The 12,587-nt window shown below is 40.4% G+C and overlaps 1 protein-coding gene across 2 annotated transcripts; it reads left to right on the forward strand.

Annotated features, from left to right (window-relative positions):
* Nucleotides 1-1,270: 1,270 nt before the first annotated feature.
* On the forward strand, nt 1,271-12,366 carry NUP43 (nucleoporin 43). Of its 2 annotated transcripts, none has more exons than XM_026111283.2 (8): nt 1,271-1,546; nt 2,177-2,299; nt 2,532-2,609; nt 3,596-3,773; nt 7,368-7,503; nt 8,252-8,403; nt 9,937-10,059; nt 11,304-12,366. In XM_026111283.2, exons 1-8 carry the CDS (start codon nt 1,271-1,273, stop codon nt 11,516-11,518), a joined length of 1,281 nt encoding a protein of 426 aa, XP_025967068.1. In that variant the 3' UTR covers nt 11,519-12,366. The 2 variants fall into 2 exon arrangements, with proteins under 2 accessions (XP_025967068.1, XP_064365238.1); XM_064509168.1 differs by lacking the exon at nt 1,271-1,546 and adding an exon at nt 1,691-1,861.
* The last annotated feature ends 221 nt before the right edge of the window (nt 12,367-12,587 follow it).

The following is a 12,587-nucleotide window of genomic DNA, read 5'->3' on the forward strand; positions in this document are numbered from 1 at the left end:
CTTGAAAAAGTAGAAAGGCATCTGTGAAAAAGTCCTTTACTGTAGTGCAGTGATTGAATGGATAGTTCAGTCCTTTGAAATGACAACATACATATGTTACCTTTTACCTACCTCTACAGCCAGCCTTTTTTTTTTTTTTTTTTTTTTTTTTTTTTTTTTTTTTTGCACAGTCATTTAGGTCTGAAGTGAAATAGACTAAAGAAAATAGGACAGTACACCTGTGCTCATGTTTATTAAAGCAGTATTTGGGACAAAAAAGGATTTATGCAGTTCACCACCACTAGGGATCTCACAGAGGGAGAAGAGTATCATAGTGATTTAAAAACAAATCTAGAGAAGAGATGATTAGTTCATATAAAAGCCATTGATACTGCTTAGTGCTTTTTGAGAAAATAAAAGCTGGTGATCTTGCAAAGGTTTAACATTATGTACTGAAGATAGGCCGGCTGAGCATACAAAGTGAATTTGCAAATTCACTTTTCATTTTATTTCTTCTTCTTCTAGTCCCAATTCTGCAAATAGTGTTTGTGCAATATATGTAGCTTTACCTGCTTATTGTCAATTTTCATGACATGAGAGTTTGTAAGAACTAAGTGTGAAAGGAAAAACAGTAAGATGCTTTTTTTTCTGAGCTGGGAACATCATCAATAGATTAGAGGAAGCAGCATCTCTGAGACGGTTGAATGATGTTACCTCTGCTGTAGTGGGGTCTAGGCAGTTCTTTCAGTTCTCTGCAATCTATTTTTAGAAACGTGAAAGAGGCAAGATAGAGATAGCGCAATAGGTGGAAGAGCAAAGGAAACAAAGCAGTCCTCGCTGCTCCAGGCCCACTCACTGAGGGGCCTCAGGAGCGACGAGCCGGTGGTTCGGGTCAGCGCCCTCGCTGGGGTACGTCTCCCTCCCTTGCCCAATCACATGCCAAGAGATGGCCACACCGAAAGGTTTTGCTCCCGTTTTCTCAAAACACAGAGATGTAACTCCCCCAAGCAGCTGCACAGCGCATCGAGACCCGGGTCCGGGCCGTGCCCAGGTGCCTCTTTTGGGGCAAAAGTGATTACGGCAAAGTCAGTAACAGAGAGAAGAAACCGTTGTTTCCTTCACTGTCGCTAGGTAAATCGGAGAGAAGGGCCCGCCCCGCTGTAACCGTCCGTTAGCGCTGACCACGTGGGGCGCGGACGGCCGTTATCGGTCCTGGTAGCGAAACGAAACGCAACGCACCTGCGCCGCCCTGTCGGTACAAACGGTCGCGGGGCGCCGCAACCCACCCGCTATGGCGAGCCCTGCCCCGCCTGGGCACGCTCATTGCCCCGCAAGCCTGTCCCTCCTCGCTCGCCGTCGCCGCGCGGCCGCAGCCAATCAGCAGCGGCGGCGCCAGGCAGGCGGCAGGAGCCGGCGCGAGGTGGTGGTGGTGGCGGCGGCGCGGGCCATGGAGGACGTGTGCGCCAAGTTCGTGTCGCAGAAGGTCAGCAAGGCCCGCTGGCGGCCCCTGCCCGCTGCCGCGCTGCAGCCGCCCGACATCTTCGCCACCGGCTCCTGGGACAACGAGGTACCGGGCGGGCCGGGGGCGTGGCGCTTCCTTCCCGCCGGGGCTCCGCGCCGCCCCCGCCGCGGCCCCGTTAAGCCCCCGCCGTTCGGGGGGGAGAGCGGGGCCGGGCGGGCTCCTTCGCGGCTGCGGGTGCCGGGAGGGGCCGCGGTGGGCCGGGCTATGGGGAGGCCTGGGGCAAGGGCGGGAGGTCCCGGGGCTGTGGGAGCGCCCAGGCCGGGCGCGGGCTCAGTTGCTGGCCGCTGGGGAGGCGGGCCCAGCCCAAGGGGCAGGACTCTTTTCCCTGTTGCTGATGTTTGTCAGGCTCTTCTTAAAAATGTATGTGCACCCAAGTTTGTAGTCAGAGCTTTCTTTCCTAGGAGTTTCTGTATGTATTTCTTTCTGTTTCATTTCCTTTCTTAAAGCTAGGTAGACTTATTATTTACAAAGAAAAACTATTTATTCAATGCAGCTAGTGTGCTATGAGTATTTGCTTTTTTTCATGTGGTAACTTCCTGAAGGAACTGTGAATGTAAAGCCTCTTGCTTTCCCTGAATGCAGTGAGAAGACTGTGAAATTCAAGCTGGCTGAATGTTAATATTATGTCTTTGTAAACAATTTCAAGTAAAAAGTGATGGTGTCACTTCCATACAGGATAACAGGATTTCCATTTGGTCTGTTGGAGATCTTGGCAGTGTGGGCCTCAATGGAGAATATCAAGGAGAACCTCAGCTGTTATGTGACATCAGGCACAGTGGTGATGTTATGGACATGCAGGTAAAATAGTTTTGGTTAGTAGATGTGTATTCTTTTTAAGGGTTTCTCACTCATGAGAACAAGTGATAATGAGCTGACAAAATATTGAGATTTAAAAGAACAAAGGGAAAAACTAATCAATTCAAGTTTGTGCTGTTTACTGTATCTAGCAGTATTTTAGGTTACTCTAAATTCAAAATGATTGTCTTGGTATTGATGCCAGCTCATAAACACACTTCTTATCTCTCTTTAGTTTTTGGATCAAGAGAGAGTTGTAGTTGCTTCATCAACAGGAAATGTGACTATATTCCGTCATCACCAAAATAATCAGGTAAGTCACTTGGACTATTTTTAGGCTACCCTTCTGTGTAGTGTGGGTCACTTTGATCTTGGCATAAGATTCTCAAAGCTACTAGAGCAGGGAAGACATATATATATATATTTTGAAATAAGTTAGGGAAAGCTTCAGGTATATACATGTAAGGAAGGAGAAAAAGTGTTGTATACACCTATCAAATCAGATTCCACAGCCAGATAGGCTGGGTACGTATATGTCTGTAACCAAGTAATCCATTCACTGAAAATATAATTTAAGAGGTTAGATCCAGTCATGACAGAATAATTGGGGGGGTGTGGGGGGGGGAATGGATGACGATGATGACCACTAGTGACCCTGCGCTTGCCTTGTTGGAGTTTTATGCATTCTTGAACTAAAAAAGCTAATTGATTCTTGTTGAATTACTTCTTACAAGTGTCACGTGAGGGGAGATACTATTTAAAGTCTTAAGTTTTATTCTTTTGCTTAGGTTACACATCACTGAAAATGAATGTGTAGCAATTTTTGTTTATCCACAATGACAGAACAAAGAGTAATATTTCTTAATAGTTTGACTTGATACCTAAAATAAATTAATTTTCTTGCAGTCAGAATCTAAATCTGAGTTTAGATTTTTTTGTAAAGCACTAGGGTCTTTTCCCTTGGCCTGGGGAGAGTAGAGGGATGAGTCTTGTGAGAAGCACATCACGGTTCATGAACAGATAGTTTTGGCTTTCTCTGGCATTTTTTTAGCTTGTGTAGAGAAGGATGCTGTAGAGCAGATGACATGACCAGAAATATCTGTTTCAATGAAAGGTTGTGTGTTCAAGAGTACAGGAAAGCTACATATCGTCTCATTCCTAGCTATGTAGAAGATTCTGATTCCTGTAGGGTAGTATGGCTTTACTGGAACTAGCTGCTGGTTTTGTGAGTATTCTGGATGCTTTACTCTATCAGAATCATTACTTACCAGGAGAATTACATGTCTGGTTACTACTTAGACTTTATCTACCAACCAGCGGTGGGAGAAGGCTCATTATCATGTGGATCGCAGTGCATCGTGTGGTGGTGCAGCATGTACTGGAGTAATCTGCAACAATCCAGAAGTTGTCACTGTTGGAGAAGATGGTAGAATAAATCTCCTCAGAGCTGACCAGAAGGATGCAGTGAGAACTATAGGTATGCCAAATAAGTGCTTAAACTAGTTGGATTTGGAGCTGTTTGGGTTTTTTTAGCTTCTCAAATGATAACCCAAAAAAAGAAATCAGTTGAGAATTGAATTGAATATTTCAAGCTGAATATTTCTGTCAGATTTAGGATATATTCCTGTATTTCTCCAGACTTCACATATTTGCAGGTTAATATTTTGACAAGTTTCAAGCTTAGAACTGTTCATAGACTTCTGTTTTGCACAGAATGGCTAAATGCTGTGATACTAATGTGTATGAAATAGTTATATTTCAAAAGGTATCAATATGAGTTCTTCATAACTGGGTGTTGATGACAATGGTCATTTAGATCTGTTTTTGTGTAGGAAGACTAATCTATGTGCCAACTGCATTCAAAAACATCTTACTCTTGCCTGTTTAAAGGGATGCTAAAATCTAAGACTAAAGAACTAGAAGCCACTCTTTGTACCTCATTCTTCTACCAGATATCATGGCTTATAGTGATTGTTTTTACAGTGGGGAAAAAGGTCCATATTTGCAAGAGTAATAATGTTTGTGAAATATGTCAAAACTTAGTTATTTTTCTGCCATGACAGTCTGGTGGAAATAGAATGCGAGTTTGTAGCAACTATTGGAAAAGAAATCATTTCTGCTTGAAAGCTTGTTTTAAGGACAACGGCTCCTTGCTCAGTAATGATATTATCAAGCTGGAACTTTCTCCCTCAAACTCCAGTTTGACACAGCTCCTGTTGTATTTTTCCTCAGGCAAAATCTTGCCTCTATCAGATGAGGGAATTTACAGTGATAAGCCAATTAAGGAAGGAAGTGCTTTGGGATTTCCAGAGAGGGTTAATTATTTGTGGGAGCATGGCTGTATACATATACTCACAAGATAAATCCTATTAATTACATCCATCCCTCTTACAGTCACAAGGCAGAAGACTTTTATTAGCATGTACCCACAAAACACACAGTAACTCTTCCCCTTTTGCTGGGGCAGGGGGAAGTGACTAGTTTAACTACCTTAAAGATTATTCTAATTTTAATTTTTTATTTATATACAGGTATTAATGCAGAGTGTTCTAGTACAAGTTTAATAGTGTTTTGTTGACCCAAAGAAACAGATGTCCACAAAAATCTGTTTTGTTTTGGTTTTGTTTTTTCCTTCTGGGCAATTGCTCACCGATTACATTCAGATTTAATAATGTGCAGGATGCAAGTTGTTTTCTTGGTGCTCATTTGATAGTACAATGTAAAATTGCTATATTGGAAGCAATCCTTAGTGTTGACTCCTAATACAATGGCATCTTAACATTCCTCAGAAGCTGAGCTCTCTGCATGCTTTGATAGAACTTTTAGCTAAAGAAATACTCATAAATGAATCTTTTTTGGTTAATGGGATTTAAAAAATATAATACAAAATTGATTGTTTATAATCAACCCTAGCAGAAAAATCTTTGAACTTAGAGGATATAAAATGTTCTGGAGCCATAAATATACTGCATTGCCAAATTGCTTGCTATTATTCTGTCACATAACACTTTTAAAATCTGTTAGAACTTCAGTGGTCAATAATCTTGCCTTTCTTTTGAACGGTAATCCCCCCCTCCCCTGCTTTTATTTAAAAAGTAGACAGAAAATATAACTTATTCAAATGTCTGTAGCCTGGAAGCAATATAACTTATCTGTCTCAATACAAGGAAAAGTTTGCCTCCTGTGCAGCAAAAAAATCCACCTGCATTCTCAATATGAACTTAAATAAAGAATTTAAATACTTCAGGTAAAAGCAGATTTAATGATGTGACTCCATCATGATTAAGATGAAAGGTATCTAAAAAATAAGAATGAAATTATAAGAATGTGACAGCCATGTCATTCTTTTGTAAAGTCTCAAGAGACTTATCTCTGAAGTGTTGCCTGACATTTGATTGTAAATCATGCTGATCAGAAGTACTACTGTAGGAAAAGGACCTGATAAAAAGGCTTTACTATTAGTTATTTATGAAGATTAACAAACAAAGCAGAATTTTGGTTTGACTTTAAGGACAGTCACTAGTGGTGTCCTCTGGAGAGTTGATACTGGGGCCAATACTGTTTAACATTCATTAATGATTTGGATAATGGGACAAAATGCTCCCTCAGCAAGTTCACAGATGACCTTAAACTAGAAGGAGTAGCTCATACATGAGATAGTTGCACTGCTATTCAGAGGGACCTTGACAGATTGGAGAAATGTGCAGAGAAGAACCTCATGAAGTTCAGCAAAGGGAAATGCAAAGTCCTGCACCTGGGGAGAAATAACCTCATGTACCAGTACAGGCTGGGGCCCAGTGGGCTCAGGAACAGCTCTGCAGAGGAGGGTCTGGGGGTCCTGGTGGACAACAAGTTGACCAGAGGCCAGCAGTGTGCCCTCATGGCAAAGCCAACAGTGACCTGGGCTGCATTAGGCAGGCTGTTGCCACAGGTTGAGGGAGCAACCTTCCCTTTCTGTTCTTCAGTGGCAGAAACCACATTTGGAGTGCTGTGTCCAGTTCTAGGCTTCCCAGTACAACACAGGCATGGATTTACTGGAGCAGGTCCAGCAAAGGGCCATAGGGATGTTTAAAGGAGCATCTCTCATATAAGGAGAGGCTGAGAGAGCTGGGAGCATTCAGCCTGGGGAAGAGCAGGGGAAGGAGGGGAGGATTCTTATCAGTGTGTGTAAATACCTGATGGGAAGCTGTAAAAGAGGATGGAGCCAGACTCTTTTCAGTGGTATCCAGTGGCAGGACAAGAGGCAATGGGCACAAACTGAAACACAGGAAATCCCACTTAAACATAAGAAAAAACTCTTGCTATGAGGGTGACTGAGCACAGAAACAGGTTGCCCAGAGACACTGGAGTCTCCATCCTAGGAGATGTTCAAAACTTGACTGGATGCAGTCCTGGGCAACTTGTTCTAGCCAGCCCTGCCTGAGCAGGGGGATTAGACTAGATGATCTCCACAGATCCCTTCTGACCCCCAATACTCTTGGGGGGTTTTTTTTGTGATTCAATGAATGGATATCATACTGGTGACACTTTTTGGAAGATATCTAAAAGTGTGGTTTTAATGATTTATGAGTTAAGGGCTTCTGTAGACAACTGCTTAATGCTCTTACCTAGAGTTACTGCTCTTGTTTTCAAAAGGAGAATTGCACTGTGAAAAGTTCCATAGCCTGTTTTCTTGTGTCAGATGCAGAGTGTATAAAGATTGCATCTTATGAAAGCCATGGACTTTAAATGATTCCTGATCCTCGCAACTGTAGGAAGAAGTCTTACAGAACAGCAAGTGGATTTGTAAGTCCTGGAGCAAATTCAATATAGCTTCTTATGGATTTGTGTCTCAGGGCTGTATGACACAGGAAGCAAGGGTTCCTTTTTCACAGGGCACCTCTGCACCACTTAAAGTATCATGTGATAGGGGGCTGTGTCTGCCCTCAGAAAGGCAGAGAAGGTTGTAACAGTGTTTAAGCAGCTGTGGTCTATTTTAGAAGACAGGTATTTCGTGACAATTAAATGGAGGCTAGCATTGAGTATGTTTGCCTGAATTTCTGCTTCACTGGTTTCCTAATCTCTCTTGCAGACAATGCAGACAGCAGCACACTCCATGCAGTGACTTTCCTTCGCACAACTGAGATCTTAACAGTAAACTCAATTGGACAGTTGAAAATATGGGACCTCAGACAGCAAAGAAATGAGCCATCTCAAATATTTTCTTTGTAAGCCCTTTATTTTTGACATATTTACCAAGAAGCACATGTGTTGTAAATCTCTTGATACCTTCCTGACAATAGGATGATAAATAACTGTTTTTTAAAAGGCTTTTAGCTTCCTTTCCCTGACTAAATGTATTTTATGTCTGTTTCCTCCCCACAGCTTGGTATAAACTTTCTGACATTCAGAATTGTTTTTGAATGATGCATTTATGTCTTAGAGGCACAAATGCAGAAAGCTAAATTCAAAACCTGTTGTCAGTGAAGCAATTCCCATAGTGTTAATGTGCTGGGTGCTAGGTATATGATTTTGGTAGTGACAAGTCTCCCTTTGTTACTCTTAGTATATGCTGAAACTGAAATTATAACATGAAATTCAGAATAACATTCTTATTGTTGTTGGTATACTTAGAATAGTATTTGTATGCAAGGCAGTCTCATTCCTGCAGAGCTGCCAGATAACATGTAGATGCCTGGATAACATGTAGATGCCTGGATAACATGTAGATGCCTGGATAACATGTAGATGCATAGGGCATGGAACCAGATGCTTGTCTAGTTGTAGCTTCATGTTACTGTTGTACCTCTAAATTCCAGTAGGTGTCACATGGTTCCAGTCTCTAGTGACCAGATAATACAGGAACTTAACTTGCAGTTGTGATATGGTTATATTGTTGGTCAAAACTCCTAGAGATTAAGAAGAAAATACAGGCTGAATGGAGAATTGACATTATTCCTTCCTTCTCCTTTGCAGGACAGGTGACAGAGTTCCACTGCACTGTGTAGACAGGCATCCCAATCAGCAACACATTGTGGCCACAGGGGGCCAGGATGGGATGCTAAGTATATGGGACATCAGGCAGGGTACTATGCCAGTGTCCCTGCTAAATGCTCATGAAGCAGAAAGTAAGTATGTGGATCTTAAAATAGACAGCTCTTCAGAAAAGCTTTCCAAGTGCTGGGCAAAATTTAAATATTGTAGGAACAGCAGAGTTTTCTGTTATAGCTACTTAATATATCTTCATTCAATTGGGTTTGGTTTGCTCCTTGTCTATATGTGAGATTATTATCTAAAAGCCAATTCTCCTTAAACTAAAATTAGTAAGCAGTTTAAATCTTTAATGAGTCATCAGATGCATTTAATCAGAATGGGTTTGTTTCTGGAACATAGGTGTATTAATAGTCTTAGCTCATAATAATTTATGCTGTAGTATTCTGGCATAGTAAAGCAGGAATGTAGCTACTGACAAGCTTGAAAATGTGAGGTTAAAGAAGGAAGGGGACTGAAAAGATTATAGTTCCATCTGATGCCTTCACAATGCTGAAACAGTTCACTTTCTTGGTAATGTTATATGAACAAGGAAATAGTAAGTCATTCTGTGCTGGCAATTTATTGATTCAATACTAGGATTATATTTAAGGAGTAAAGCTGGTTAAACTTATCTCAAGAAAAAGTTAACTGTTTTGACAGTTCTGGTATTTAGACACAAAATAACTTTGTTCTGGGGAAGAATGCTGTGTGCAGATTTAAATATAGTAGGGAAGAAAGCATGAGAAAGCTATTCAGAATGTCTGAATTCAGATAAGATTTTGACTTCTAACAATTTTCACAGTATTGAAAATACAACAGAATGAATGATCTGCTTTTTCAGGGGAGGGAAAATTGCAATAAATAACTGATTGTAGTTTCCCTTCCAACTCCCCACCCCCCAAGAATGCAAAGTTTTGGTGAGGCCTGGATTCTTGTATGATACGGACATGCACTTACTAGCCACAGTGCGCAGAGCTAAGAATTTGGTGTTTGTGAAATGGTTTTGTTCCCCTCCGGACCCTGAGGTGTGGATTGTTTTCACTAATCCAAAGAAGTAAGGGAAAACTGTTTGTTTCAACTTCCACCAGAAAGCAGTATTCTTTATCTGAAGCCCTCTCCTCCCACTGGAGCTGATCAGTCTCTTCCTTCCTTTCTCCCTAGTATAACTGTAGGAGGCACTGGCTGTGTAACTCCTTTTTGCATATGACCAAGGTTTTCTTACATCTGTGGTAGCATTATTTTACTGTTATATGTATGATTCCTTTTATGTTTGCATGAGTTGTAGTTTTAGATTCTGTACTGTGCAATACCCGGACCCCAGTGGCCTTTGAGGCACCTACTAGGAAGTGGTCATGGCTCTGTATCTTGACAACTGTCCACATTAGAAAAAAGCCATCCTAGTTTATACTTGCAAAGTCATTTTTATACTGTCATAAATAACACTCGCTATTTTTAAGACTGAAGTAGGCTTGTAGAGTTTTATAGTAACTAAGCATATTCTGCCTTTGGATCGAATAACTTGTGTAATGGAGATACCAAACCACTTTTAGTATCACAGCAGTGCAGAAATCATGATGAGCATGGTTTGCACTCCAGTAAGTATCTTTTTCTTTTCTTGTTACTTCTAGTGTGGGAAGTTCACTTTCATCCCTCCAACCCAGATCACTTATTTACATGTTCTGAAGATGGGTCTCTTTGGCACTGGGATACTTCCACAAGTGTAGCTGAAAAACCATCTTTTCTTCATCAAGGTAAGGATGTTTGAAGTCAACTTGTGTTGAATTTGTCAGCTGGCAACTTAGCTAGAGCACTTGATCTCATATGCTCTGATTACTAACACAATACAGAAAATAAACATCCAGCTTCTTTTCTTGGACACTGGTAGGCACCCTAGGAAAACTAAGTACTTATGGAGATGAACAGTGTTTTTTATCTAGCCTTACTGTGCTCTGTCTAGCATAAAGGGGCACAAAGAATTTCAAGGATAAATTGAGTTCACTTAAATCATATCCATATAGACCAGATATGAAAGAGGCCTAAATGACACATTACTACCTGAATCTCAGAGGGAGATCTAAACTACACTGGTGTTACAGAATTTTGTGTAAGTTAACAGGATAATAGAATTATGAACTTACCACTTTAAAAAAAATTGCCTAAAGAGTAAGTGGAAGACTGTCAGTGAGTGAAACTGTATCCTTTTGTGTCATGGTAGGATTTTAAAGACATGAAACTGCTGTAAAAATGCCTTTTGCATTCTAATCTTGGACTGCTTAATTGCTTGCAACTTCAGAGAGTAAACAGTGGAGAAACTTTCAAATGTCTTCTGCCTTTGGCCTCAAAGCTGCTGTTCAAAGTTGAGTTCTGTACAAGGGAATAATAGTATAACTGATAATCAGATTGCACTCTGCATGTTCTTGGGTATGCTAAATAACCCCTTAAGTGCATCACTTTAAACACTTGCAAACTTTATACTGACTGGTTCTCAAACTGCAAATCTGTTTGGATTTGAATTTTTTTTGTGAAAAAAAAATCTTGAAGTCAAATCCAGGATTTCTCCAGATTAAGTAGGGAGAAGGTACAGTAGGGAGTAGATACTATTAAAGCAAAACTGATGCTTCAAATATAGCAAGACCACTGCATAAGCAGACTTTTATTCATAGGTCTATACATGCCAGTCTTCAGCTAGAAAAACTTGTAGTTACTCATACTATTTGTTCAATGAGATGAGTCTTAGTTTTACTGACCTATTCGTTCTCTTAACTGAGGAGAGAGCTGGTAGGCTTCTATAAATATTCAAAGTACTTGGCTATTAGCTATCTTTTGTTGTTTACCAGGAAGACTACTACGTCAGTTAACTAACCTGAAAACTGATTTAAATTTAAAATGCTCTTCCCAATATGTCTGTCCTGTACTTGCTATGTTTCTCCAAATCCTGAGACTATTTCAATTAAATTAGAACTAATTTCTTCTTCTTTCCCTCCCTTTCTTTCAGGAGGAAGAAGTACTACATATTTTTCCCACAATACCATTAACCAGTCTCTAGTAAGTGCCTGGCTAAGCAATGATCCTACCAAAGACCGCATGGAGATTACCAACTTAATTCCAAATCAGACTTTGTCTGTGAACAGCCTAGATATTTTAGGACCATGTCTAGTATATGGTACTGATGCAGAGGCTATTTATGTTAACAGACACCTTTTTGCATGAAACTACTCAAGTGTCCCTTTGAATCACCTTGAACTACTGGGAAATGCATCAGGTTCATCAGGGTTTCAAACTAAACTGTTATCAGCATGTGGGCGAGAGGCCTACAGCTTGGTTCTGCTGTTGCAAAAGGAATGCAGGTTACCTCAGACTCTTAAAGTTGTCCCTTATTTTTGATGCTCTGCTGTGGGTAATTAAACCAGCTTTTGTGTAAGCTTGGTCTTATTTCTTCCCCATTGCCTGTTTGGTTTTGGCAAGCAGGAAGCTAGTCACAAGGGCAAGATGCCTGTTCTTAGCTGATGTCCGTAATACACAAGGTGAAGAAAAAGTAAACCCGTGATGTATATGTAGAGATACTTCCATGTATTAAGGCCAAATCATAAGGTTCTGTGACATTCATTTTATGTCACCTGGGAGAGATGGCTTTTTATTTGAGATTTTATAAATATATATTTTTTGTAAGCAAAGCTTTTTATGCTGATGCATGAGAATTGGAAAGGAAAACCAAAAGCTGTGAAATGTGAAAGGTCCTATAAAAATCTTAACACTTTAGTAACATTATGTTGGATTACTACAACTTCATCATGGATACAGCATGTTAAAACTTGATCTTGATGATGTGCCTATAACTCTCATTGGAAAAGTGGTTTTATAGCTCTGTCATAAGGGATGGACATGTTGGCTGTGTTTTAAAATGTGGAGACTTTTGCAATGTCGGACTTGGTCTTTGTCACAATCAGTTTTGCATCTAGTCTGTTCTGCAATGTTTGAAAAGTTAATTTTATGGTTACTGCTATACCTACCTTTTGTTGCAGAGAACTTTTTTTAATAAAATATTTTGCATAAGAATACTGGTCTGACTTACTAGATTAATTTAATAGATGTGTTTTTAGTTATTGTTGCAGGAAGGTAAATAACCATAAGAGCTATCTGGACTGGGTCTGGGAATGAAATTTGGCACTTTGAGGGAAATTTTAGGATTTGGGCAACAGTGGATGGAGTTACAAAACTTTAAAAATTGTCAGCAAAACAGCTTGAGAGTATTTCACTCTCAAGGCAATGAGAAAAGTAT

This window comes from Dromaius novaehollandiae, chromosome 3, assembly GCF_036370855.1.
Source record: "Dromaius novaehollandiae isolate bDroNov1 chromosome 3, bDroNov1.hap1, whole genome shotgun sequence".
NCBI lineage: Eukaryota > Metazoa > Chordata > Aves > Casuariiformes > Dromaiidae > Dromaius > Dromaius novaehollandiae.